The sequence below is a fragment of the Mustela lutreola genome, chromosome 9, assembly GCF_030435805.1.
Source record: "Mustela lutreola isolate mMusLut2 chromosome 9, mMusLut2.pri, whole genome shotgun sequence".
NCBI classification, from domain to species: domain Eukaryota; kingdom Metazoa; phylum Chordata; class Mammalia; order Carnivora; family Mustelidae; genus Mustela; species Mustela lutreola.
Genome location: NC_081298.1, coordinates 22,212,118 through 22,237,152, shown reverse-complemented (window position 1 = coordinate 22,237,152; position 25,035 = coordinate 22,212,118). Strand labels below are relative to the sequence as shown.

The following is a 25,035-nucleotide window of genomic DNA, read 5'->3' as shown; positions in this document are numbered from 1 at the left end:
CATTAAGTGTGAATTAAGCTATGGATTATTATGAACATTTCTGACCATATCTTCACCCAGTTTGTGACTTGTCTTTTTACTTTCTTTATGGTAACTTCTAAGTAAACATATTCTTAATTTTAATGTAAAGTTATCAGTCTTTTCCTCATATGATTTATACTTTTTTTGTAGCTTAAGAAAACCCATCCTTCTCCAAAAATCAAAAAGATATTTTACTGTTTTGGGGGGGGACACCTGGCTGGCTCAGTCCGTCACTTTTGGTCTCAGGGTCATGGGTTCAAGCCCCACACTGGGTATAGAGATTGCTTAAATAAATAAACTTTAAAAAATAATACACAAATACACAAACACACACACACACATATATTTTAAAGATTTTATTTTTAAATAATCTCTACACCTGGGGCACCTGGGTAGCTCAGTTGGTTGAGTGACTGCCTTCAGCTCAGGTCATGATCCTTGAGTCCTGGGATCGAGTACCGCATTGGGCTCTCAGCTCACGGGGAGTCTGCTTCTCCTTCTGACCTTCTCCTTGCTCATGCTCTCTCACTCAAATAAATAAATAAAATATTTTAAAAATAATAATAATCTCTACACCCAACTTGGGGTTCAAACTCAAAACTTATCTTGGCTCTCTACTCTCCTTGTGATCTCTGTCTGTCAGATGAATAAATAAAATCTTAAAAAAAAAAGAAGAAGAAAAAGTCTTTTCCAGGGGCACCTGGCTGGCTCAGTTGGTGGAATACACAACTCTTGATCTTGAGGTCATGAGTTCAAGCACCATGTTGAGTGTAGAGATTACTTTGAAATCTTTTAGGGGCACCTGGGTGGCTCAGTGGGTTAAAGCCTCTGCCTTCAGCTCAGGTCATGATCCCAGGATCCTGGGATCCAGCCCCGCATCAGGCTCTCTGCTTGGCGAGGAGCCTGCTTCCCTTCCTCTCTCTCTGCCTGCCTCTCTGCCTCCTTGTGATCTCTGTCTGTAAAATAAATAAATAAAATCTTTTTTAAAAAGTTAAAAAAGGGGCGCCTGGGTGGCTCAGTGGTTTAAGCCTCTGTCTTCGGCTCAGGTCGTGATCCCAGGGTCCTGGGATCCAGCCCCACTTTGGGCTCTCTGCTCAACAGGGAGCCTGCTTCCTCCTCTCTCTCTGCCTGCCTCTCTGCCTACTTGTGATCTCTGTCAAATAAATAAAAATCTAAAAAATAAAATAAAAATAATAAATAATAAATAATTTTAAAACTTTTTAAAATAATGTATCTTTTCTACTACGGTATGTCATATGGCTGTTTTCCCATTCATAATCTTTTTTTGTTTGCACCTACCTCCTTTTTATTTTGATCAGCCTGGCAGGGTTTATTAATTTTTTTTTTTTTAAGATTTTATTTATTTGTCAGAGAGAGAGAGCGAGAACGAGCACTGGCAGATGGAGGCAGAGGGAGAAGCAGGCTCCCCGCCGAGCAAGGAGCCACATTTCACAGGCTTTTTCAGGGGGTCAGAACTCACAGGGGCCTTGGTTCAGTACCCAGTAACCACAGGGGTCCCTGGGTGCCATGGTTTTATGGAAGGAAGCTGCGGGACTTGATCCCAGGACGCTGGGATCATGACCTGAGCCGAAGGCAGCTGCTTAACCAACTGAGCCACCCAGGCGTCCCAGGGTTTATTAATTTTATTAATCCTCTATTATATCTTGGTCTATTTATTAAATTTCTGCTCTTTTGGGATTCATTGTATTATTCCTTCACTAATGTCTTAAACTGGATACTTATTTTTTTCCAGCCTCTGAAAACATATTTTGAAACCTCTGGATCTCTTTAAGTACTACTTTAGCCATATCTAACAAGTTAGGACATGTAATATTTCCAAATGCCACTGTGATTCCTTTGACCAGTGTGTTACTTAGATGTTTATGGTTTTGTTTTTTAAGTAAATCCTACACAGCATGGAGCTCAAAATCACAATTTTGAGATCAAGTCGCACATTCCACCAACTGAGCCAGCCAGGCACCCCTATTTTTGTGTTTTTAATCATGAAGAGTTTATATATGAAAACCTTATTCCTCTTGTATGGCTAAATAATACTCCATTGTATGTATGTATATATCATTTTATTGATTTATCTGAGAGAGCACAAGAGTGGGGAGGGAGAAGCAGACTCCCTGCTGAGCAAAAAGGGTTGATTCTGGGATCATGACCCAAGCCAAAAGCAGACGCTCAACCACTTGAGTCACCCGGACATCCCTCCATTCATCTATTGCTGAGGACTTGGGTGGCTTCCACCTTTGACTACTGTGGATAATGCCACTATGAATACTGGCATACAGGTAATCTGTTTACTCTCTGCTTTCATTTATTTGGGGGTATATACCTAGGAGTAGAATTTTTTAGTTATATGGTAACTGGATGGATGTTTAACTTTTTTTGAGGTGAACTGCCAGACCGCAGCAGTAGTGCCATTTTACATTCCCACCAGTGAGGCACAAGGGTTCTGGTTTCCCCACATCTTTGCAAACTTTGGGGTTTTGGTTTTGATGGTTTTATTTCATTAACAGGTATCCTAATGTGGGTGTGAAGTGATATCTTGTGGTTCTGATTTGCAGCTCCCTGATGGCTAGTGATGTTGAGGATACACTTACTGAACATTGGTGTATATGGAAATGTCTGTTCAGCTCCATGCTCCTTTTTTAATTGGATTATTTTTGTTGTGGGGTTATAGGAGTTCTTTATTATCTGGATGTTAACCCTTTATTAGATACGTAATTTGCAAGCAATTTTCCCATTTGGTGGGTTGTCATTCCACTTTCTTCATAGTATTCTTTGCTACATAAAAATTTTCCATTTTACTAAAGCCATATTTATCTTTTGTTGCCTGTACTTCTGGAGTCTTAAACTACTGCCCAGTTCAAAGTCATAAAGATTTGCTGTTTTTATCTAAGAGTTTTATAGATTAGATAGATTCATTCTTAATGAATGAACTTCATTCATTTGCTTGTAGATAGTAGTTGTAGATTTGCAACTTCATTCTTCTGCTTGTAGATAGTTTTTCCAGCACTCTGTCTTTCCCCATCCACACTCATTCTGGAATGACAGAATACTACACCCAAAGGAACTCACCCCACACTTTTCCATTGTCGTAGTTGAGAAATTTGCTGTTGAATTAATTTCTTTAGCAGAAATATTGTTTTTAATCTTTCCTTGCCCTTTGGCTGCCTTCTAGGAGCATCTCTGTCTTGTATTTTACCGGCAATGTGAATTTGCTTGGGATTCATTTGGCTCCTGAGTACCAGGTGTCAGCTATTTCTGGAAAGTTCTAAATCATGTCTGCTCTCTTCTTGTAGAGCTGACCCATGTACACAGAGGCCCACTCTCTTTAATGTCTCTCAGCCCCTTTCTTTTTTGATAGTTTCTTTCATATTTAGTTGCTGCTTTTATTTCTTAAGAAATTAGGTACCCAAGTGCAGTCTTATGGTTGGGAATTCTCAGAAGACACCTTTCCTTTTATTCCTACTTCACTCTAGACCAAGTGTCTCCATTACCTGTCTTAAGAAGGGGGTGAGGAGTGGCTCATTTTATTCCTGGCAGGTTATTTATTTGAAAAAAGATCTTGTGGGGCGCCTGGTTGGCTCAGTAGGTTAAAGCCTCTGCCTTCACCTCAGGTTATGATCTCAGGGTCCTGGGATCGAGCCCCACATTGGACTCTCTGCTCAAAGGGCAGCCTACTCCCCCCGCCCCGCCTACTTGGGATCTCTGTCTGTCAAATAAATAAAAATCTTTAAAAAAAAAAAAAAATTTTGTTACCAAGCATTTGAAGCATTTCGCACCAGGAGCCTTTTTGCTCCTCTTCTCCTAGTCCTGGGGCCCCATAGCAGGTTTTCTTCTTTGTGCTGTCCCACAGTGGCCCTGGTTTCTTCGATGGCCTGGTTTTTCTCTCATGCTAGCTCTGAGCTCCACTGTCTCATTTTCTTCTCAGAGCACCTCAATCCCAGCCTAGAACGACCGCTTGATATATTCATGGCTTTCCACCATTTTCTAGCAAGAACTATCTGGTGAATGTTCGTGTGCCATTTGCTGTGCCTGTAATCTGTTTAGCTCCTTTTTTTTTTTTTTTTAATTTATTCTTCAGAGAGAGAGGGAGAGAGAGCGAGCACAGGCAGACAGAATGGCAGGCAGAGGCAGAGGGAGAAGCAGGCTCGCTGCTGAGCAAGGAGCCCGATGTGGGACTCGATCCCAGGACGCTGGGATCATGACCTGAGCCGAAGGCAGCTGCTTAACCAACTGAGCCACCCAGGCATCCCTGTTTAGCTCCTTTTGAATTACTTTCTAAATAAGGCAAAATTCTTCCTTGATGAGCTCTTATAAAGTAGATCAGTGTGAGAGAGGGGCCAGGCCTGCATCCCAGGTGGGCAGGAGTTCCTAAAGCACAGGAATGGGGGCTGTGTTCAGCCTCATCTTCTCCCCCCCCTCACAGTGCAAAGCTCCCCACCCCCTGGTGCTGAACCAGGCACAGGAAAGCTCCTGCTGCAGTCCACATCCCCTTTTCATTTCAAGTAAGAGATGACTGGCTTCTCCCCTCAAGGCATGCTGCTTTGGAAAACTCAAAACTGACACCTCAATCCAGACAGGCAGCCCACTTCACACTCAGTGCTGACGAGTTCTGTCACAGGAGAGTTCAATATCGATTTCCTCTTTACTCTGTTTTGCTTTGGTGATTCTACGGCAGCTGAGAAATCGTACTGTCTTTATACCACAACTAGTGAAAGATCAGCCTTACATTCCTGGGCTGAGATCTTCATGGCTAACTCTCCTGTTGGATTCTATTTGCTTATATTTGATGAGACTTTTACATTTATGTTCAAAATGAAAGTGGTCTGTTCTTGGCATGTCCTATCTATTCTCAGGGCTCCTGAAATGAGCAGTGTTACTTCCTATGTTTATGGACTCTCTGGAACAATCTCAATGTATGATACTGGGATTTTCTGTTCTGTAAAGGTTTTATCGAACATCACCTGTAAAACTACATAGTTTAGCTTGGCTCCTTTTTCTGGGAAGATTTTTAACCTCTTCAGTTTTTTTTTTAAAAACAGCTTTGGTCTAATAAGATTTTCTGTTTCTTCCTGACTCTAAGATAATTTAGGTTTTCCTGGAAATTTTTTCCATTTAAACTAAATTTTCAAATCTATTGCCATAAAATATATGTAGGAACTAAGACATGGCACTCACTTTATCTGTATTGTTTGTATTTTTCACAAGGGCTGATTAAAGTGGGCGTAAAATGAAGACCAGATGCCATTCACCAAATGATGATTGGTAACCTGAGTGGGGTCAAGGGGATAAAAGCCCTGATCCTGCCTTCTACCCCAACAAACGCTATGCTCTGCTCAGTCTCCACCTTCTCTTTCTCAGTCTTAGGAAAAGTCCTCAGTGCTGTGGGCAGTGCCCAGCTACTGATGTCCCAGAAATTCCAGCAGTTCCGGGGCCTCTGTGAGCAAAACCTGGTGAGTGTGACTCTTCCTCCTCCACCGTGGGCCTTCCAGACTTTGCCTTCCTGCCAGATTAGCCCCTCTAAGCCTCTGTGCTCTCCTCCCTAACACAGAGAAGGTGCTGGTGACACATGTCCATGCCTCGCACAAGGAAAAGAGCCTTCCAAATTTCTAATGCCTCTTCAAATAGAAAAGCAAAGCCTATGTGAAAGGAGCCACATGAAACTTAAAAATCAGCACTGACTCAGTTGTATTAAACATGCTCTAAGACGTCGGGTGAGGACTGGAGACATATCACCCCCTGGCCTTCCCTATCAGGAGGGTGACTTTTCCTGTGGACACCTCACCTCACTCCCCATGGCCACGGACAGCATGCTCCTAGGGCTGGAGGATAAGGGCGAGTGTTTATCTCCAGGACCTGCAGAGATCCTGATGACTGGCTGGGGCAGTCATCATGAGCAGCGTGTTGTCAGAGAACAGACTAGGGGGACAGAAACCCTGTGGGTTCTGTAAATATACCCATCTGGCTGTGCTCCTGGCTTCTTCCTGCCTCACTGTGAGACCACAGCTGGGAGCTTCTGTACAATGAGAAGAGATCTCAGCCTGACATATATTAGGAGCATGAGGGCCTTCCTCCTTGTAGTCCTACAGTGGTGGTCAAGGCCTCAGTTCCATGTATGTACAGGGCCTGCTCTCTTTCTCCCAAAGATCTGCACCATCTCGGGGCTGGCAGTGACCAGGAACTTGCTTCATTCCCTCCTACAGATCCTGATGTTGGGAAGTGGGGAGAAGCAAGATGAGGCTTCCAGGGACCCTAACCAGAGCTGGCAGGGTCACGAGACCATACTTGGTGTGGGGTGCAGAACAAGCGTCTGCCTTGCTCGCCCCACTGATCCCCATCTCCCTCTGCAGAACCCTGAAGCCAACCCACGTCCGACAGCCCAGGACCTGGCAGGGTTCTGGGACCTGCTACAGCTGTCCATCGAGGACATCAGCATGAAGTTTGATGAACTCTACCACCTCAAGGCCAACAGCTGGCAGCTGGTGGAAACCCCCGAGAAGAGGAAGGTGAGCATGGAGCAGTGCGGAGGGGAAGTCCAGGGACAAATTCCTGGTCGGCAATAACGCTGCCCACATCGGTCAGTGCTGCTTGGCTCCCTTCTCCGTGTGTCGTCTTTGAGCTGGGGGCTCACGTCCATCAGTGCGCAGGGTCCATGCTTGGCTCTCGTCCAGCATGCTGCTCGCTCTGTGTAGTCGAGGCTGCCCCCTGAAGCATGCCATCCCACCCTGCATGTTCAGAAAGGGGGCTCCTAGGAGACAGATGCCCACAGTCCTGAGCACAGGTAGAGATATGGCTGTCAGAACTCTGGAGGCAGATCAGTCCTACTGGGGCCAGCCTCTCCCATGAGATGCAGCTTCCTTCCATAAAACCATGGCACCCAGGGACCCCTGTGGTTACTGGGTACTGAACCACGGCCCCTGTGAGTTCTGACCCCCTGAAAAAGCCTGTGAAATGTGGCCTGGGAGTCCGAGGTCCTGAATTTAAATCCCAGCCCAGGCCATGTGACTCAGGCTCCCCATGGTTCAGAGCAGGGGTGGGAACAGGTGCTGTGTCCATCCCTTCCTGCTAGAACATTCTAGAATCCTAAGCTTGCGTTTTGCTCCTATGCCTTGTGCTATTCCCACTATCATCGCTTCTTGTGGCTTTCTGATTCCACATGTGTGTTGCTTGTGCCTGATGTGGGGAGGCTGGGGTGGAGGCCCCAGCTGCCAGCATCAAGTGAGAGGTAACGCCCCACAAAAGGTGCACCTTTATTTTATTTTTCTTCCCTCCTCACTGTCTCACTAAAGGAAGAGAAGAAACCACCCCCTCCGGTCCCAAAGAAGCCAGCTAAATCCAAGCCGGCAGTGAGCCGCGACAAGGCCTCCGATGCCGGGGACAAGCAGCGTCAGGAGGCCCGCAAGAGACTCCTGGCGGCCAAGCGGGCAGCTTCTGTGCGGCAGAATTCAGCCACGGAGAGTGCGGACAGCATCGAGATTTATGTCCCTGAGGCCCAGACCCGACTCTGAGACCAGGAAGTGGGAAGCAAACAATTTTAAGTCATTAAAAAAACAAACAAACACACAAACTAAATGTGAACGGAACACCATTTTCTCAACCTTTAAGATGGTTATTCTGTCCAGAGACCCTGAGCCAACTTTCAATTGATGCATACAAGGGCTCACAATTTGGCTTTTTTGGGTCCCTCCCAGCTTTAGGTTAATGAAGACTTCATACAAAAAAAAAGTCAACAGAAACACAAAACTCTCAAACTTTTTTTCCCCTCTGGTTGGCCACGGTGGGCTAGGTAGACGGACCTCGGCACTTCCTGGCCCAGCCTCCAGACTGCGGTCTTTTTACTTGTTCTATCTCACGAGAACTCGCACTAGCTTGTTTACAAGACGAGGACAGTCCGAGGACAGCCTTGGGTCCCTGCCATGTCCTTCCTCCTCTTCCCGCTACCCCGCTCTGACCTTGCAGTTTTCATTCTTCTGTTCGTCTCCTCTCCCTTCAGAGCTCACCCTGGGGCTCCCAGCTGTGGTCTCACCGGCTTACCAACTCTGGGCCCTGCGTGCAGCTGCCAGCCTGGAGAGCCAGACCCGCTCCCCTGCCCCAGCGCTCCCAGTTGCTCATGCGCACACGCAGGCGCAGGCGCTGGCCCCGCAGCAGCAGCAGCCCCGGGCAGGGGGGAGGGGAGGTCTCCGAGAAGGGGAGGAGGGTTCAGGGCTTTGGGGGGGGACAATGAGATAAAAGCCACCGTTACCACACTCCAGACTCCCGCCTCTTTCTTCTCTCCAGCCCCCTCTTCCTTCAGTAAAATGTCTGACTCAGAGTGACTTGCAGGGGATACTCAAGAGAGGGACCCCATTTTCCAGGGGTCGCCTGTCCCTGGCCGAGCCTGTGTACAGCACCTGAGGGGCAGGCGGCTGTGTCTGTATGTATGTGTACATATGCACATAGACCTTAGAGTGTATATTTAACAAACGCCCATCTGCTCACCCATGCCCCCCAGCGCCGCCGCTGGCTCTCGGGGCACCTGGCAGGAGGCGGGTGTGTGAATAGCATATATTTTTACATGTACTATATCTAGGTGTGTGTACAAGTGTGTGTAAAAATATATACCTTGTGTGTAAGCGGCCTTTTTTTTGGTCTCCCACCTGCCCCCTGCCGTGGGCCCATCCGCCCTGCCTCTTGAGTTTTCTATTCTTTTTTTTTACCCCAATCATCCTTCTCTCTCCCATCCCACACCGCCCCCAGCCCAGCCCCACTCCCAGGGTGGCGTCAGCCTGAGCTGCAAGATTGGGGGCGGGAGGGGGTAGGGGGTGGCCCAGCACACGAGGGCTGCTCTCTCTACCATGGAGATGACGATGGCATTGGAGATGTCCTCATGTCCCGCACTCGCTGCAGGGGCCCCAGGTGAACAGAGGGCCTGCTCTGGGGCCCCATTCCAGCCTGGCTGCCGTCTGTGACCTTGGGCAAGTCACTTGACCTCTGTGTGCCTCAACTTCCTCCTCTGTAAAATGGGGACAGTCCCTGCCCCTCCCTACCTCACAGGCATGTTGTGAGAATAAATGAGGTAACGTGTACCAAGGGCTCATGGTGTTCTTACAGCGGGCAGGGCCAGGCTGGGGTGAGATGGGTGGAGGGGACACCCGGGAGCCTGAGTGAGACCCCTTGCCACACAGCAGCTCTTTGGAGACAGGCTGACTTGTGTGCAAACCGTCATTCCAGCTCTGGCACAACCTGGCTCACAACCCTGGGCAAGAAAGCTGCCCTTGGTTCCCTGACTTTACAAATGAGTAACATCCCCCTTAACCTGCCTCCTGTGAGAAACAGACACTTAACCCATCATTGCTCCATGGAAGCCAAGCTGGGCTGCCCTGGCCCACCCCCCCCAGACCCAGGACCAGTACTCTGTCCCCTCTGCAGCGGCCTCCCCCTGACAGCTGTGTGCACTCAACACACCTCCTGAGCACCTGCTCCAACAGCCCCGCACCTGGCAGGCGGTCACAGAACCACACTCTGGTGGAGGAGAAAGACACTGAATGAGGCCTACGTGAGTTTAAGTCTACCACAGGCAGCAGAAGAGAAGATGCAGCACCAGGAGGCTGCAGGAAGCGACAGAGCAACCCCACACACAGCCTGGGGCGCAGCACTCTGCTCCAGCCCAGAGGCACCAAGGGTATTAACCTGCTCTGGGGGACGGCAGGTCCGGGGAGAGTGCGTTCCAGGCAGAAGGATGTTCAAGTATAATGCCCCATGGTACAAACATGGTTTTCAGGAAGTTTCAGGCCAAGCTGGGCTCCAGACGCCTGGTCTCCTTCCTCCTCCCACCACCCAGCTAAGATGCAGTGACCTTGGGCTCAGGGGATGCACAGAACTGCCTCCCAGCTCCACCTGGTCCCTCCTGAGCTCCACTCCTCCCTCAGGCCAGACCCCCATGCTTGGTGCTCAGAGCCTCATGCCCTCCTCTCTGGATCCTGTTAGTGGCACACACAGCAGGGCGGCAGAGCCACCCTCCGGGGGCGGGTACTCCCTGGACCTATCCCCGCCCTGTGGGGAAGTGATTAGAAGAGTAAGTGAAGAGGTTGCAGGTGGCCTTGGGCACTGAGCTGGACCCTCAGAGCGGTGAGTGAATGCTGGAGGGGTCCATGAGCTAGCTAGCAGCCCAGCTCTATTCCTGACAGGCCTCAGGGGAAGAGGGGGGGACGCCTACCCCTCAGCGCCTAAGTGTTCCTGCCACAGCAGGGGAGTGGCCCTGGCAGTTGGATCAGGGTCTCCTGCAAGGATCCTAAACTCCCTACAGCGGAGCACAGAGAGCAGGAAGCATGTGACGTGCAGCATCGGGGCCTCCACTCCTAGCTCTGCTGCTGCCACAGTGAAGAAAGAACAGGATAATGAACACCATGTCCTTCACCCAAAATCAGCAACTGTCAACAACTACCGTATTTGCACCATCCCTCGCAGGCCCATTCAAACACGCCTCACTTCTCCCCGAGCCATTTGAAACCTAGCTGCATACACCATACTTTACCCCAAACACACCAGACACCGCCTGAGAAATAAGGACATTCCTGCATGACCACAATTCCACTGTCACCCTCTAACATAAAAAAGGAGTGGTCCACGAGCACCCCCCAACCCCATGACCCAGAAGAGTGCCAAGGCCCAGACATGAATACGAAAGCACAGCCACACTCCAAAGTCCCCAGTAATGTCCTCTCTGGCTCTTCCCTTGTACCCGCCCGAGATACACCCAAGGGTCGCTCACTGCTCTCAGTTACGATGTCTCCTAGTCCCACTGAACCAGACCTGACATTCAGGACATGACGTCTTTTAAGTATCCATGCATCTTGGGGCACCTGGGTGGCTTGGTCAGGTAAGCGCCTGCCTTCGGCACAGGTCATGATCCCAAGGTCCTGGGATCGAGTCCCACATGGGGCTCTGCTGAGTGGGAGCCTGCTTCTCCGTCTCCTCCTTGCTTGTCCTCTCTCTCGCTATCTCTGTCACCATCTCTCACAAATAAATAAATAAAATCATTTTTTTTAAAGTATCCAAGGATCTTGCAGAGTGTTGCATGGTCTAGAAGTATGTATTCTCATGACTAGATTTCTATAAAACAGTATGAGCCAGAACATGACTAAGATAATATCTCAATCTCTGTACTTCTATCAAGAAGGCATTTGACTATTTAGGAAAAGACCAACAGCAGCTTCCCAGAGAAGCTGCATTTCCAAAGCTGGGCTCTGAAGGGACAGAAAGGGGTCAGGAGGGAGAGACTGCAAGCTGCGGGGTGCTGGGGGAGAGGCAAAGGGAGCCTGAGCCTGTGCACTAAGCCGGGGTCCCTGAGAACCATCCTCAGGGCGGCACATCCTAGGGCAGGAGCTCCAGGGTCCCTAGTTGTTCCCAAGCCTGGCATCTCCCCCACCCCATGGCCTAAGCTGAGAGAGGAGGCCAGGCTGCAGCCAGGAGCAGCACTGGGTTCAGCGGCCTTCTGGCCAGGACAGCAGGACAAAGCCATTGCCAGGTGGCCTTCCAGCCAGCAACATGTAGATGCTAGCACAGGTAAAAGTGCTGCTGCGGACCTCCAGCCCGCTAGAGAAGTTGTTCCCACCATCATCACTGGACAGGGTGAAAGGGGAAGGGAGAAGCCAGAGGGAGAAGCCAGCTCCCTGCTGAGCAAGGAGCCTGAGTCAAAGGCAGACACTGAATAAATGGCCGGAGACACCAAGGCGCCCTGGAGTGGAGTTTCTGAGAGAAACACAGAATGAAGTACTGTCCCCTGCGCTTTGGAATCTGGCTGACCTGAAAAATCCATGTGGCCCTCACTGCACCTCCCACAGCAGCCAGAGGGTCTTTATGAAGTCCTGACTCCATTAGCACCAGAAGTCACCCTCTGCGCAGAAGCCTTTGCAGCCCGCCTGGTGCCAGCAGAAGAAAACCCAGCCTCCCCACCTTGGCCCAAGAGGCCCCTGCCCAGCTCTCCCACTACACCTCCCATGGGATCCCACCCTAGCTTCACCTCAGGCCTGGCACAGGGAGCACAGCTCCCCACCAATGCAGCTAACGTAACCCTTCCTCAGCCCTCAGGTTAGCTCCCAAAGTCCCTGGGCCGGGCCAGGCCAGGCTGGGGCAAAAACCCCTGCTCTGGACTGGGAGCATGAGAGCCACTTGGCTTGTCTCTCTTTGTTGCGGTCGCTGATGTGGTAATACTCCTATCTGTGCAGCTATATGAGTATCTGTCTCCACAAGGAGATGGTGGGCTCCCAGAGAATAGGAAGTAAATTTTTTCCACCAGCCTCAGTGCCTAGCACAGACGAGAGCTTCATTATTTCCCAGCTGGCTCAGCCGGTGGAGCATGCGACTCTTGATCTTGGGGTGGTAAGTTCGAGCCCCACATTAGGTATAGAGATGACATAAAAACAAAAGTTTAGGGGAAAAAAGGAAGTATTATTTCCTAAATGAATGAGCTTGCTGAGGGAAGGAGGGGTGGGACTTCACAGAGAAGACAGTATTGGAGCTGGGCTCTGAAAGATGAAGAGGGGTTCTCCAAGCTGAGGCGGAGAAAGGCAAGCACAGAAGCTGAAGTGTGAGACTGCTGCTGCACAGGAAGGGCCTCAAATGCCACGTTAAGTAGTAAAGGCTCTAAATGGAACGGGGACCTTTCCTCCTACAGAAGCCACCTTCCCATGAGACAGGGGCCCCCAGTTCCAGTGTCCAGGGGTGGCCATGGTCCCCTAATGACCAGCCAGCATCAGGGTTTAATCTCTAGCACGTGTGCAGAGAGCCCAAACCTGGTGACGCCCTGTGACCAACAGGAAACATGGGCCTTTGGGGGGCCTCAAATGCTATGGCTCCAACCTTCCATAGACTGACAGATGACTCCCACATCTGACTCTGCAACCCCAATTTCCTTGAACTCCACACTTCCCACTCACATCTCTACCTCTCAAAATGAACATGTCCACCAACCAGCAGAAGTAAAACGAAGTGAGAAGGGCCAGAAAGTCACCACGAAGCAACCGTCCCAGCAACAACTAAATCACCAGTGGGTGTCACAAGTCGGTGAAAGTTTGCTGAGAAGCAGAATGTTTGGTCTCAAAGGAGCACCCCACAAACGACTTACTCATGAAATACGGATTAATAAAGGGGAAAATTATAACTTTCTGATGGATAACCCAGCAGATACCACCTTAAAAAGATGGTGAAGTTATTGTTGCTGGTGAGGGAAAAAAATAATGTCCTATGTCTTCTGTTGAGACACACAGAGAAAGGCACATCATTTCTATGATATTCCTGTCAAAAATCCACCACCAGAGGGGTGCCCGAGTGGCTTAGTTGGTTGAGCATCAGACTCTTGATTTCGGCTCAGGTCATGATCTCAGGGCTGTGAGATCCAGCCTGAAGTTGGGCTCTGCACTCAGCAGGGAGTCTGCTGGACAGCCAATCCTCTCTCTCTCTCCCTCTGCCCTTCCCCCTGCTCATGCTTCTACCTGTCCATGCACACTCTCTCTTTCAAATAAATAATTTTTTAAAAAATCCATAACTTGAAGCTAATCATGAGGAAGGACCATGTAACTGGCCTGGACTCTCTGAAAATGTCAATGTCTTAAAAAACAAAAGCTAATTAACAGTTCAATGTTAAGAGAGATTAAAGCGGGGCGCTTGGGTGGCTCAGATGGTTGAGTGTCTGCTTTTGGCTCAGGTTATGATCTCCAGGTGGTGGGAGCCCCACTTTCGGCTCCCGGCTCAGCATGGAGTCTGCTTCTCCCCCTCCCTCTGTCCCCCTGCTTGTGTTCTGTCTCTCCTTCTCTCGAATAAATAAAAAAATCTTATAAAAAAAAAAAGAGATTAAAGACATCTCAATAGATAGATAAAAAGGGCTTGATAAAACCCAACATCCTTTCATAATAAAAACATTCAACCAGCAATAGATCTTCAAGCTGATAAAGGGCATCCAAGAAAAACCCACAGCTACTATCATATTTAATGATGAATGACTGAGCTTTTGCCATACGTTCAGAAACAAGACAAGGGTGTTTGCTTTTACTACTACTTTTTTTTAAATTTATTTATTTATTACAGGGTATGCATAAGATAGCAAACAAATGCGGGAGGGGGTGGGAGGGAGAGGCGGGTGGGGGAGGCAGTCCAGGGGGAGAAGGAGGGAGAGACTCTCAAAGCAGACTCCTCGTTGAACATGGCCCATCATGGGGCTCCACAAGAGGCTCCATCCCAGAACCCTGAGATCATGACCTGAGTCAAAATCAAGATTCGGACATTCAACTGATTGAGCCACCCAGGTGCCCCCGATTTTACTACTTCTATTTGATGTATTGGAAGGCAATGTTGCCCAGGCAACAGAATGAATGAATGAATGAAACCCAGCTTGAGGGGTGCCTGGATGGCTCAGTGGGTTAAAGCCTCTGCCTTCAGCTCATGATCCCAGGGTCCTGGGATGAAGCCCCACAGCGGGCTCTCTGCTCAGCAGGGAGCCTGCTTCCTCCTCTCTCTCTCTGCCTGCCTCTCTGCCTACTTGTGATCTGTTAGATAAATAAATAAAATCTTCGGAAAAAAAAAAAAAAAGAAACCCAGATTAAGAAGAAAGAAATTAAACTATCACTTGCAGATAACATGATCTTTCATATAGAAAATCTTAAAATATCCATAAATAAACTATGAGTTAATAAATGAGTTCAATAATGTTCTTGGAAGTAAGATCAATACACAAAAATCAATTGAAGGCCACCTGGGTTGTGGTGATGGCTGCCCAACAATAGGAATGTGCTTACTGCCCCCCCAACTACAGATTTCAAATGCTTAAATGGTAATTTTTTTTTTTAAGATTTTATTTATTTATTTGACAGAGAGAAATCACAAGTAGATGGAGAGGCAGGCAGAGAGAGAGGGAAGCAGGCTTCCCGCTGAGCAGAGAGCCCGATGCGGGACTCGATCCCAGGACCCTGAGATCATGACCCGAGCCGAAGGCAGCGGCTTAACCCACTGAGCCACCCAGGCGCCCCTTAAATGATAATTTTTATGTTTTGTTGTTTTTTTTTTTACACACCCTCCACACACACACACAAAAATTAAAGAAATATGATAACCTTAGATTGGCTGCTGGACCAGAAAAAAATTCCTGTAAAGGACATTATTGGGATCATTGACAAAATTTGAATATAGATTGTAAATTAGGTAACAGTATTAAATCAATGTTAAAATTTTTCTAATACTAGGGGCACCTAGTCATTAGTCAGGGACCTGAATGACCCTTCACATGAGGATGGCGGAGCCATCTGACATGCCTTCTTTTGGACTGGTGACAAAAGCCATACTTGGCCTAATGGAAGAAAGCCCTCCCACAGGAATGGGCCAGGCAGTGGGGGCCTTTGGGGGAAAGTTGGGGGGAGGGCCTGAGAACTAGAGAATGCCCCTAGGTGTTGTGCCTGCCTCACTGGGGAGGAAGGGGCAGCCCAATAAATCCCCCTCCCCTAACAATCAGGAGCAAGCGGTCGCAGCGTGGCCCCGCATCACCTCCCCTGCCTACTCAGGGAAGACTCCCCCGCCTTCGGCCAGTGGGTCAAGGCCAAATAAGGCTGCGCCAGAGTACAGACCGCCCCGCCCCGCCGCGCGCATTCTTCTGCCTTGTAAGGCCCGCGCCGCCCCGCCCACTGAGCCGGGAGCCGACCCACAGCCCGCCGCCCGGCACCGGCTCCGCACATCGAGAGAGCTCCTTCTCCACACCAGGTGGGAGTCGCGGCCGCGGGGGAGCTAGACGAGGCGGTGTGACAGCCCCACAGACAGGGATGCCCGAGGGTCTCAGCGAGGGCAGCCCTCATAGGGCTGGGGCTGCGAGTTGCGGAGAAGACGGGGACTCTGGCAGGGGGGTGGGCAGCAGGGAAACTGTTCCAGACTGGGGTAGCCACTGGTCCTTTGGCGAGGGAACTCTGCCAGGCCCTGCCTCTTTATTATGGAGTTTCAGAGCCAAACCCAGAGCTCTGGGGGGTCCAGAAGGAGGGGAGGGGGGATGTGGTCGCCGGTGTTCCCTGCCCCAGTAAACCCATGTGTCAGACAGGAAACTGAGCCTTCTAAGTCTCCTGGAGACTCCTCCAGAACTCCTGGGGCAGAAGAGAGGGATGGAGCGGGAGAGAAAATCTGTCCCTCCACACGCACCAACGCTGTGTGCGTGCACTTGGGGGTTCTACGCGCTCCAACATCCGCCCAAATATGCCTGTTGGGTGGAGAGGGTCTGCCAAGGGCTCTGGGGGTTGGACAGGGACCTGGGCTCTGTCCAGGTCCGAGGGGGGACCTCGGACTCTCTACTCCCCCTCTCCAGCCCTACAACTGCCCTGAGGAATGAGTCAGATAACTCAGCCACAGAGGAGGTGATTTTACTAGCAAGGCATCAGGTACTACCAGCCATAGGGATGAGATAATGGGGGACACAGGCCTTGTCTTTGCTGTTATGGGGGGATTTCAAACACCAGAAGGGGGAGGTGGCACCTAGTTGCAGCCAAACACTAGTTATATCTGATCCCTAGTGTCTACGACCTCCAGGAGCAGGAGGGGATGGCTCTAGGGCTAAGGACCTAGCCTGCCTCTGACCCCTTTTTCTTGACCGCCTAGAAGCTGACTCTGGTCACAGAGAGCCCTCAGTTGCAGCAGGCCCACCACAAGCCTCTCAGGATGTGTGTTTCTGTGTTCAGGCATCAAGGGTGCCAAGGGCTGGCCATTATCACCCACTGACTCAAGCCTAGCCCAAGCCTAGCTCAAGCTTTTGCTCTCTATCCCTCTCGTGGGCATGCCACTTCCCTTCTTGGGCATCACTTCTTAAACTGCACAGTCAGGTGGGGGAGGGGGTGCCCTCACCCTGCTTCCCAACTTTGCTGGGATGGATATACCCTGAAGTTCAGTGCTTTCAGCCACGATATGGCTTCGGGATCAAAGAGGGTGGGGAAGGGGGAGGCCTTGAAGACAGAAGAGCCCAGCCAGTATCACAACAGTGGGCAAGGTCCTAGCCATTCCTGCTTCCGGCTGCAGCTTCCTCTGTTCTCCAGGCTGTGTCTGCCCCAGAGCTGTGCAGACAGGATGGGGTTGGCAATAGTGATGATAACCATCATAGCCTCTCATGGCCATGGACTACTTCTTGGCTGCCTTCTGTTAGTGCCATGAATCCAAGTTCCCAGTGATCAACAGGCTTAGGGAAGGACTGAGGCCCTCAAAGCACAAAACCCCTGCTGATGCCACCACCCCACACCGACCCAGGTCAGATGAGAAGGGCTTTTGTCTACCCAACCCGAGCCACATGAGAATCATCCAGGGCCAGGTGTGTCAGGCCAGTGGCACACAGCAGCAGCGTGTCTGTCATGCCTACAGGTGGCCCTGTGGAAGGGTCGGGGCTGGCCAGGATCCCTGCTCAGGGATTAAGAGCTCAAAGACCACAGTCTGAGAACGACTGGAACAGAGTCATGGGATAAAGGCCTGGCACCATTCAGGGCTAAAAACAGGCAGAGACTTCCTGGAAGCCCTCAACCAAGGGCAGAGGAGAAAGGGGGACTGTAATCCTGGAGCCTCCGCCACGCCCACAACTGCCCCAGCTGAAGGGAATACAGCTCTACGTCTTCAGGGGAAGAGTCCTCACAGGCCATAACAGGTTCAGGGAAAGAGTACCTTGCTGGGCCTCAGTTTCCCCATCTGTGCAGTGGGGGCAATAGCCTGGCTGCAGTTGCCCTCACAGCTATTCATTAAACAACCATCTGTTAGCCTGTTAGTAAATCAGGGGAGGGAGAGAAAGACCTCTAAGTGCTTACTGTCAGACCAAGGGTGTGGGAAATGCTCCCCAAGGGGGTGTCTCAAGAACTAGGCTGGAAAAGGAAGGGTGTTCAGGGTGGGGGTGACCAAGAAAGTCAGTCTGAGGTTGTCTGGGAAACCTCCAGAGGTCCAGCATGGCAGAATCACAGGCAGCTAGAGGAACACAGTGAAGGGTCCCATGGTCAATCAGAGCAAAAGGTTGGAGGGGTTCACACAGGGTCCTGAATGCTAGGCTCAGGGGCCTATTTATTCCAGGAACTTTCAAGGGCTTCAAGGTGAAATGACAGGTGGTACAGGTCTGGATCTCTGTGGGTTGGGAGAGACTGGCTGGAAGCTAGGAGGCCAGATCTAGACAAGGGTGACAAGAAGCTGGGTCTCCCAGCCCAGGGGAGCCTCATACCCCTATAAGCACGGCAGAGTGAAAACAAATCAGGTCTATCATCCACCTAAGGGGCTGGTCAAGTGTGGGCAGGTTGGGGGAGGGAAGACTTCCCAGAGCATATGCCTTCTAAAACATCCAGAGCCTGGAACACAGAGGGATTGGGAGGAGGGAGGAGGGAGCAGGAGGAGGAGAAGGAGGAGGAGATGACAAGAATGTCAGGAATGTGGGGCCACTGATCCAGCTCCTTGCTGCTGGAGCGAGGAGGAGGAGCTGGCAGGAACCTCACAGCCTTCTACTTTTCAGCCCACTTTCTCACTTGGAGGGAGAGAGATGGACAGTGTAAATGCTATAACGAATTAAGAGAGAGAAAGCGAAGACAGGTTGGCACAGAATCCAATCCTAAGTGTCTTACCCAAACAGCCACAGCAAAAATAGCTTACTTTGTGCCTGGCACCATTCCAGGGGCTTCTCGGGCACGAATTATTCCCTGCTGCTGGGCATTCCTCATGTCCCCATTCCCAGATGAGGAAACTCAGAGAGGTAGAGAAATTGTTAATGATCGCAGAGCCCACGCCTGTCTGCTTTTGTGATGAGCTGGGTGACAGGAGCCCCAAGCCTATGGGAGGCCTTGAATGCCAGGTCCAGGCACTGACAGCGAGGCTTAAGTAGGCAGGAAGATCCCCTGACCCAGGGTCCTAGGCTCTTCCCCCCAACACCCACTTCCTGCAGGGAAGCCCCACCCACCTGAAGCCAAGATGTCCAGTAAGCGGGCCAAGGCCAAAACCACCAAGAAGCGGCCACAGAGGGCCACATCAAATGTCTTCGCGATGTTTGACCAGTCCCAGATCCAGGAGTTTAAGGAGGCCTTCAACATGATCGACCAAAACCGAGATGGCTTCATCGACAAGGAAGACTTGCATGACATGCTGGCCTCACTCGGTGAGCAGGGACGGGGTGGCTGGGGTCCAAGTGGGTCCTGTGAGGGTTGCAACTGAAACAGGCAGTGGGCTATTCATCGTGTATGGAGTCCTTTCCATGTAGAGACATGTGGTACCCACCCTGGCAAGCAGATGCCAGTACTTTCTCCATTTAACAGATAGGTAAACTGAGGCATGGAGCAGTTGGGCACTGGATCTGAACCCAGACAGGCTCACTCCGGAGCCAGACTGCCTCAGGCAGATTTGTGGTTGGGCTGCCTGGTTCCACTTCATTTAAAGAAAAGGATGAGTGACTAAAGAAAGCTGGAACTGCACAGACCTTCCATTGTGCAGATGGAGAACTGAGGCTGGAGGGGAGGCCAGAGTTCCTCCCTCCTTCAGAAGTCACCCACGCCAGGTCCTTAGAGCCTCTCTGGCTCAGGCCACTTCCCTAGAATCAGAATCTTAGAGCTGAAAGAGCTCAGGAACCTGCTCAGATGGGGAACCCCACCCCCTGTGGCCCTACCCCCACATCTCCCCTGTGCTCATCACAGATACCACCCTGAGCCCCGGTTCCTGGCAGACCCTTCAACCAGATGAGACACTGGCTGGGGGAGAGAAGAAGCCTCTGGCAGAAGAGGAGGCAACCTGTGCTTGTCAAGCCCCAAGCACTGAGGCCAGAAAGGCCCAAGGGAGTCCCTGGCCCTGCCCCTCACAGTGGGGCCACCCACTCTGCCCATTTCCCTTCCTGTGAAGTGGTGACCAAGGCCCTCATGTACACGCCCAGGAAGTCCAGTGGGAGGACTGGGAAACCCTGAGTTGGGGGGGCTGACGTGGGACCCTGGGCTTCTATCCAGAAAAACTTGCATTCCTGTTTGTAGCTCTTGTCGGTGGGGTCGCAGGTCAGGCGTGGCCTTCTGGTAGGAACATCAACCCCGGTTAACAAGCAAGAGCAGCCCATAACACAAACAGCAGCAGCTGCACAAGTGTCTTTAATCTCCCCGCTATCCTGCGACACAGATGTGACTGGGGCATTTTGGTGACCTCACAACATGGTGAAAGTTAACCCAGACAGGCAGGCAGGGCTGCAGATGCCGCAGGCAGTCAGTACATTGCGGCCCTCACACCCCGGAGGGCCTGGATATCCGGACCAGAGGCCTTAACTGGTCAAATCAGCCTGGAGAGCCCGGGGGAGGGAGCAGTCAGAACGCTGACCATCCCAACAAGACGCTCTACAGTTTACAGAGCTCATCGTCTCCTGCCTGTGGGATTCTCACAGGCCATGAAGGGGGAGGCAGGGAGGAGGGAGGGGACAGGGCAGTGACAGCAGGAATGTCCCACCTGCCACAGGGAAGAACCCCACCGACGAGTACCTTGAGGGCATGATGAGCGAGGCCCCAGGGCCCATCAACTTCACCATGTTTCTCACCATGTTTGGGGAGAAGCTGAACGGCACAGACCCTGAAGACGTGATCCGAAACGCCTTCGCCTGCTTCGACGAGGAGGCCTCAGGTCAGCAGCCTTCCGCTGGAGGCCTGGACAGGGCTGGGGCTGAGTATTTTACCCAGGGTGTCCCCAAGGATGCAAGTGGGGCTGCGCAGGGACTTCAGGGCCCCTGTCCCCAAAGGCCAGAACAGAAATCCCCCATCTGCTGGGATTTCCGCAGCTGCAACTAAGCTGTGTCCTTGTTCCCTTCCCCCAGACACTAGACCACAACAGCCCACATCCACCAAGGCTTCCCACATCCCGAGTTTACCTGTTGGCCCAGCACAATGCCCCCATTTTAGACCTCCCCAGAAACCAAATCATTCCAGGCCCTTCTGGCCAATAAGGTGCAAAAACCAGCCCCCATCCTCAGACCTCACAAAGGATTTCTTTCCCATAGCTGGTCTGTCCCAGAGACAGGCAGAGTGACCCTGGCACCAATTTCAGAAGTTTCGCGGTGCCCACAGGCCCAATCAGAACATCTTCCTGACTACCTTCATGGTCCCCTTGGCATATTTTCATCTCTATTTTCCAGATCAAACAGGCACAGAGAGGTTAAATAACTTGCCTATGGTCACACAGCCAGGAAAGGGGATGAGCATGCAAACTCAGGGAGTGGAACTCTAGGGCTCAGGTCAAAGTAAGACATATCCAGCCCACACACTCACAGGCCCAAGGACCCCACAGAAACACTGCAGAACCCCTCCCTCTGGGGCCCTGAAGAGTTGAACTAGCCAGAGACTGCAAGGACTGCTGAGGGGCCACATGGTGAGGGTGTGAGGGATGTTCCAGCCTGAGTCCCTATCTCATGGGCCCTGGCCCTGCCCCCAGGTTTTATCCATGAGGACCACCTTCGGGAGCTACTCACCACCATGGGAGACCGCTTCACAGACGAAGAAGTGGACGAGATGTACCGAGAGGCACCCATTGATAAGAAAGGCAACTTCAACTACGTGGAGTTCACCCGCATCCTCAAGCATGGGGCCAAGGACAAGGACGATTAGGCCACCCCAGCCCCCCAGCCCCAGGCCCCTGTTCCACTCTCTTGCTCCCCACACTCACTGTGCTCCATGCCCGTGACCCCACAGAATTTTCTCAGGGGATCCTCCCTCTGAGGGGCTAGGGGCCCAGCTCCCCGTGGAGGAACAGGCTGAGAGCACACAGTGCCAGGCAAGAGGTGCAAGGCCAATGTGAGGCAGGTGTTCCACCGTGACCTCCCACCACCCCAAGAGAGGACTGTCTTCTCAGGAGCTTGGCCTCATGGCTGCTCACCACAGGACGGGCCCTGTGTCCTGTTGGACCCAAGTTCACGTGCACCCCCACACAGGGAATGACCACTCTTTCCCAGCCACTGCCACTGCCACAAAGCTCACCAAGGTCCCTTCTCAGAACAGGATGCCAGACCCCTCCTCTGTGCCCTGCCCAGCCACTCCACCATGAGTATAATCCAGAAGACGCATGTAGGCTAGAGATTGGACCCAGGGGAGGCAGAGTCTCCAATAGAAGTCTGAGCACTGCTTTGGGTCTGTGTGTCTGTTGTTGGGGTGAAATAGAAGAGCTCCTAGTCCCTAAAGAATCTCCTGCCCTCTCCTGTCCCTAGTGGCTGCCCAGACCCCTCCCCCACTCCCAGCTGGGGTAAGGCTCCCCTGAGACCAGACCAGGAATGGGGACGGGGGCAGACTAAGTGCTGCAGAAAACAGTCCTCCTGGGAGAGAGAGGCCCAAGTGGGGAGGACCCTCAGGAATCACCACAGTGTATCTCTGTGGGGTGGTTCTGTGGCACCAGGAAGACCAGGGTCAGGTCACCCAGCCTTTAGGATTAGAGCCTGGATCTCCAGGGACACCTCAATGCTCCTGGAAAGCCAGGTGGTCCTGGAAGAACAGGGAGGCTTTGTGAACAGGGAGGTGGGTGCCTCCCAGAAGCTCCGGCTCAAGGTGGGACCAGCTGAAGGTGGGAACGACGGGTTTAAAGGATTCCCTGAGATCAGCTCCAGGCAGCCACCATGTGTGGCCTGGGCTGTGCCCTCTGCACCTGCAGGGTCAGTTCAACTACATGACCAGTTTTCACACTGCACACAAGGTGGGCAGGGCTGGGATCTCTGTTACACGTGAATGATGGGGACAATGACCACAGTGCCTGAGGCACAAGAGGAACAGAAATACTGGTTCAATGAACAGATAGCCAAGAGGGGCAGGGACTTCCTAGTCACCCAGTGGATCTGGGGCAGAGGGAGGGCTGGATCCCAGCCTCTAGAACCCCCACAGGGCTTGGACCTGGGCTACAAACATCCCACCAGACCCCAGCAAAGGCTGGGGAGCAGCTGCTGGGCCCAGTGCAATCCTGACACCTTCCCTTAAGTCACCCATAGCCAGTCAACCACAGCACAAAGCAGAGGTCTGAGATCAGAACCAAGGAAGTGCTGAGCACTAAGTGGACTGTGTCTTGGACGAGGAGGGTCTAACTTCCCACAAGCCTCTCCCCACATCAGCTCCAGGCCCTGGCCAGAAGCCCATGAAACACCCCCTCTCTTGCCTCCAGATGGAGCCCCACAGTCCCTGATCTCCACTCCAGGTGAAGCCATCCCCAAATGTGTCCTGACCAGGCTCAAATACTGAGGCAGACTCAGTCTGACCATGCCCTCAACCCCTGCCCTCGATGGAGGGCCACTCACTGCAGCCAGTCCGAAGGGAGGGACCAGGTAGTAGGGCAGACTCTGGGCATCCTCTGAGGACCCCCAGAGCGCTAGCCATATATGTTCCTTTTCTTTTTTTAAGATTTTATTTCTTAATTTGACAGAGAGAGATCACAAGGAGGCAGAGCAGCAGGCAGAGGGTGTGGGGGAAGCAGGCTCCTTGCTGAGCAGAGAGCCCGACAAGGGACTGGATCCCAGGACCCTGAGATCATGACCCAAGCGAAGGCACAGGCTTAACCCACTGAGCTACTCAGGCGCCCCTACACATGTTCTGCATCAAGGTCACATGGCACTCTGCAGGGCCACTGTCACACCAAAAGCCTTTCTGTAAGATGGCAGGGACCGGGTTAGAATCAAGCCTCCTCAAGTCTTGACCCCTCAGTCTGCAATAATGTCACAAGCCTACAGCCCCTTCACTCCAGGGAAAGGGAGAGATCCACGCCGTGTGCAGGGAGGACAGAACCTGTCTAGCCTCACTGGTTTCCAAGCTGGCGTGGGCCTGACTTGACGGGATACAGAGGATGGGACAAGGGAAGTGTTCTGTGCGTGGAAGGGCAGGACCAGCAGGCGGGAGGAATGTGCAGGAATGGGAGCAGATCTCAGAGGAAGCAGAGTAAACAAAGTCTGGGAGCAGGAAGGCATACGGCATGTTCAGAAGCCAGGACGAAGGCAATTTTCTATTTGAGAGCTAATTTATTATGATCCTAGCAGCTTTTTAGAAAAGCAGCAGCAGCTACTGTTTTATCTCTCACGGGCAACATTTACAGGTAACCATGAAACATGCCCAGAACTTTCAAAGTCTGCCACAAAACTCAGAAACCACAAAGGAAAGGACTGATGCATTTAAATCCATGAAGACTATCTCTTGGGGTGCCTGGCTGGCTCAGCTGGTAGAGCATGCAATTCTTAATCTCAGGGTTGTGAGTTCAAGCCCCATGCTGGCTATGGAGATTACTTTAAAATAAAATCTTAAAAAAAAAAAATCCATGAAAAATTTTAAAAACCATAGGGAGGAGTGCCTAGGTTGCTCAGTTGGTTAAATGTCCTACTCTTGATCTCGGCTCAGGTTATGAGCTCAAGAGTTGTGAGATCAAGCCCCATGTCGGGCTCCATGCCAGGTATGGAGCCTGCTTAAAATTCTCTCTCTGGGGCGCCTGGGTGGCTCAGTGGGTTAAGCCGCTGCCTTCGGCTCAGGTCATGATCTCAGGGTCCTGGGATCGAGTCCCGCATCGGCTCTCTGCTCAGCGGGGAGTCGGCTTCCTCCTCTCTCTCTCTCTGCCTGCCTCTCTGCCTACTTGTGATCTCTCTGTGTCAAATAAATAAATAAAATCTTAAAAAAAAGAAAATTCTCTCTCTGCCTCCCACCCCACTCAGTCTTCTCTGGAGAAAAAAAAAAAGAAGACGAAGAAAGGGGAACCTGGGTGGATCAATTGGTTAAACCCCTGCCTTCATCTCAGGTCATGATCCCAGGACCCAGGGATCGAGCCCCATATTGAGCTCCCTGCTCAGTGGGGAGTCCACTTCTCCCACCCCCTGCTCCTGTGCTCTCATTTGCACTTTCTCTCCCCAATCAATCAATCAATCAGAGTAAATGGCCCTGAGTTGCCAGATGTTATGAAAAAGAAGAGGACGGGTACCTGGATGGTTCAGTCATTAAGCATCTGCCTTCAGCTCAGGTTATAGTCCCAGGGTCCTGGAATCAAGAGGAAAATAAGATGTAACTGCTACAATTC

The 25,035-nt window shown here is 51.3% G+C and overlaps 2 protein-coding genes and 1 long non-coding RNA gene across 7 annotated transcripts in view; 2 read left to right on the top strand and 1 right to left on the bottom strand.

Annotated features, from left to right (window-relative positions):
- The window catches only part of DLGAP4 (DLG associated protein 4), a 192,912-nt gene extending 183,811 nt beyond the window's left edge, over positions 1 to 9,101 (top strand). For all 5 annotated transcript variants that reach the window (XM_059133301.1, XM_059133303.1, XM_059133302.1 and 2 more), the window contains 3 exons: positions 5,398 to 5,489; positions 6,387 to 6,542; positions 7,326 to 9,101. In XM_059133301.1, coding sequence (XP_058989284.1) covers positions 5,398 to 5,489; positions 6,387 to 6,542; positions 7,326 to 7,544 — 467 coding nt within the window. In that variant the 3' untranslated portion in view covers positions 7,545 to 9,101. The remainder of the gene's footprint in view (positions 1 to 5,397; positions 5,490 to 6,386; positions 6,543 to 7,325) is intronic.
- The window catches only part of LOC131807735 (uncharacterized), an 84,605-nt gene that overhangs the window by 37,733 nt on the left and 21,837 nt on the right, over positions 1 to 25,035 (bottom strand). The gene's annotated exons all lie outside the window — the stretch shown is intronic.
- Positions 15,632 to 22,127, top strand: MYL9 (myosin light chain 9). The gene is made up of 4 exons (XM_059133314.1): positions 15,632 to 15,762; positions 18,938 to 19,147; positions 20,476 to 20,637; positions 21,442 to 22,127. Exons 2-4 carry the CDS (start codon positions 18,964 to 18,966, stop codon positions 21,612 to 21,614), a joined length of 519 nt encoding a protein of 172 aa, XP_058989297.1. The 5' UTR covers positions 15,632 to 15,762; positions 18,938 to 18,963; the 3' UTR covers positions 21,615 to 22,127.

What these genes read in the sequence shown, in the direction of transcription:
- MYL9 (XM_059133314.1), top strand. Translation starts at nt 18,964, where the DNA reads ATGTCCAGTAAGCGGGCCAAGGCCAAAACCACCAAGAAGCGGCCACAG. An exon ending in TGACATGCTGGCCTCACTCG is followed by an intron (nt 19,148 to 20,475) that starts GTGAGCAGGGAC and finishes CACCTGCCACAG; the next exon opens with GGAAGAACCCCACCGACGAG. An exon ending in CTTCGACGAGGAGGCCTCAG is followed by an intron (nt 20,638 to 21,441) that starts GTCAGCAGCCTT and finishes CCCTGCCCCCAG; the next exon opens with GTTTTATCCATGAGGACCAC.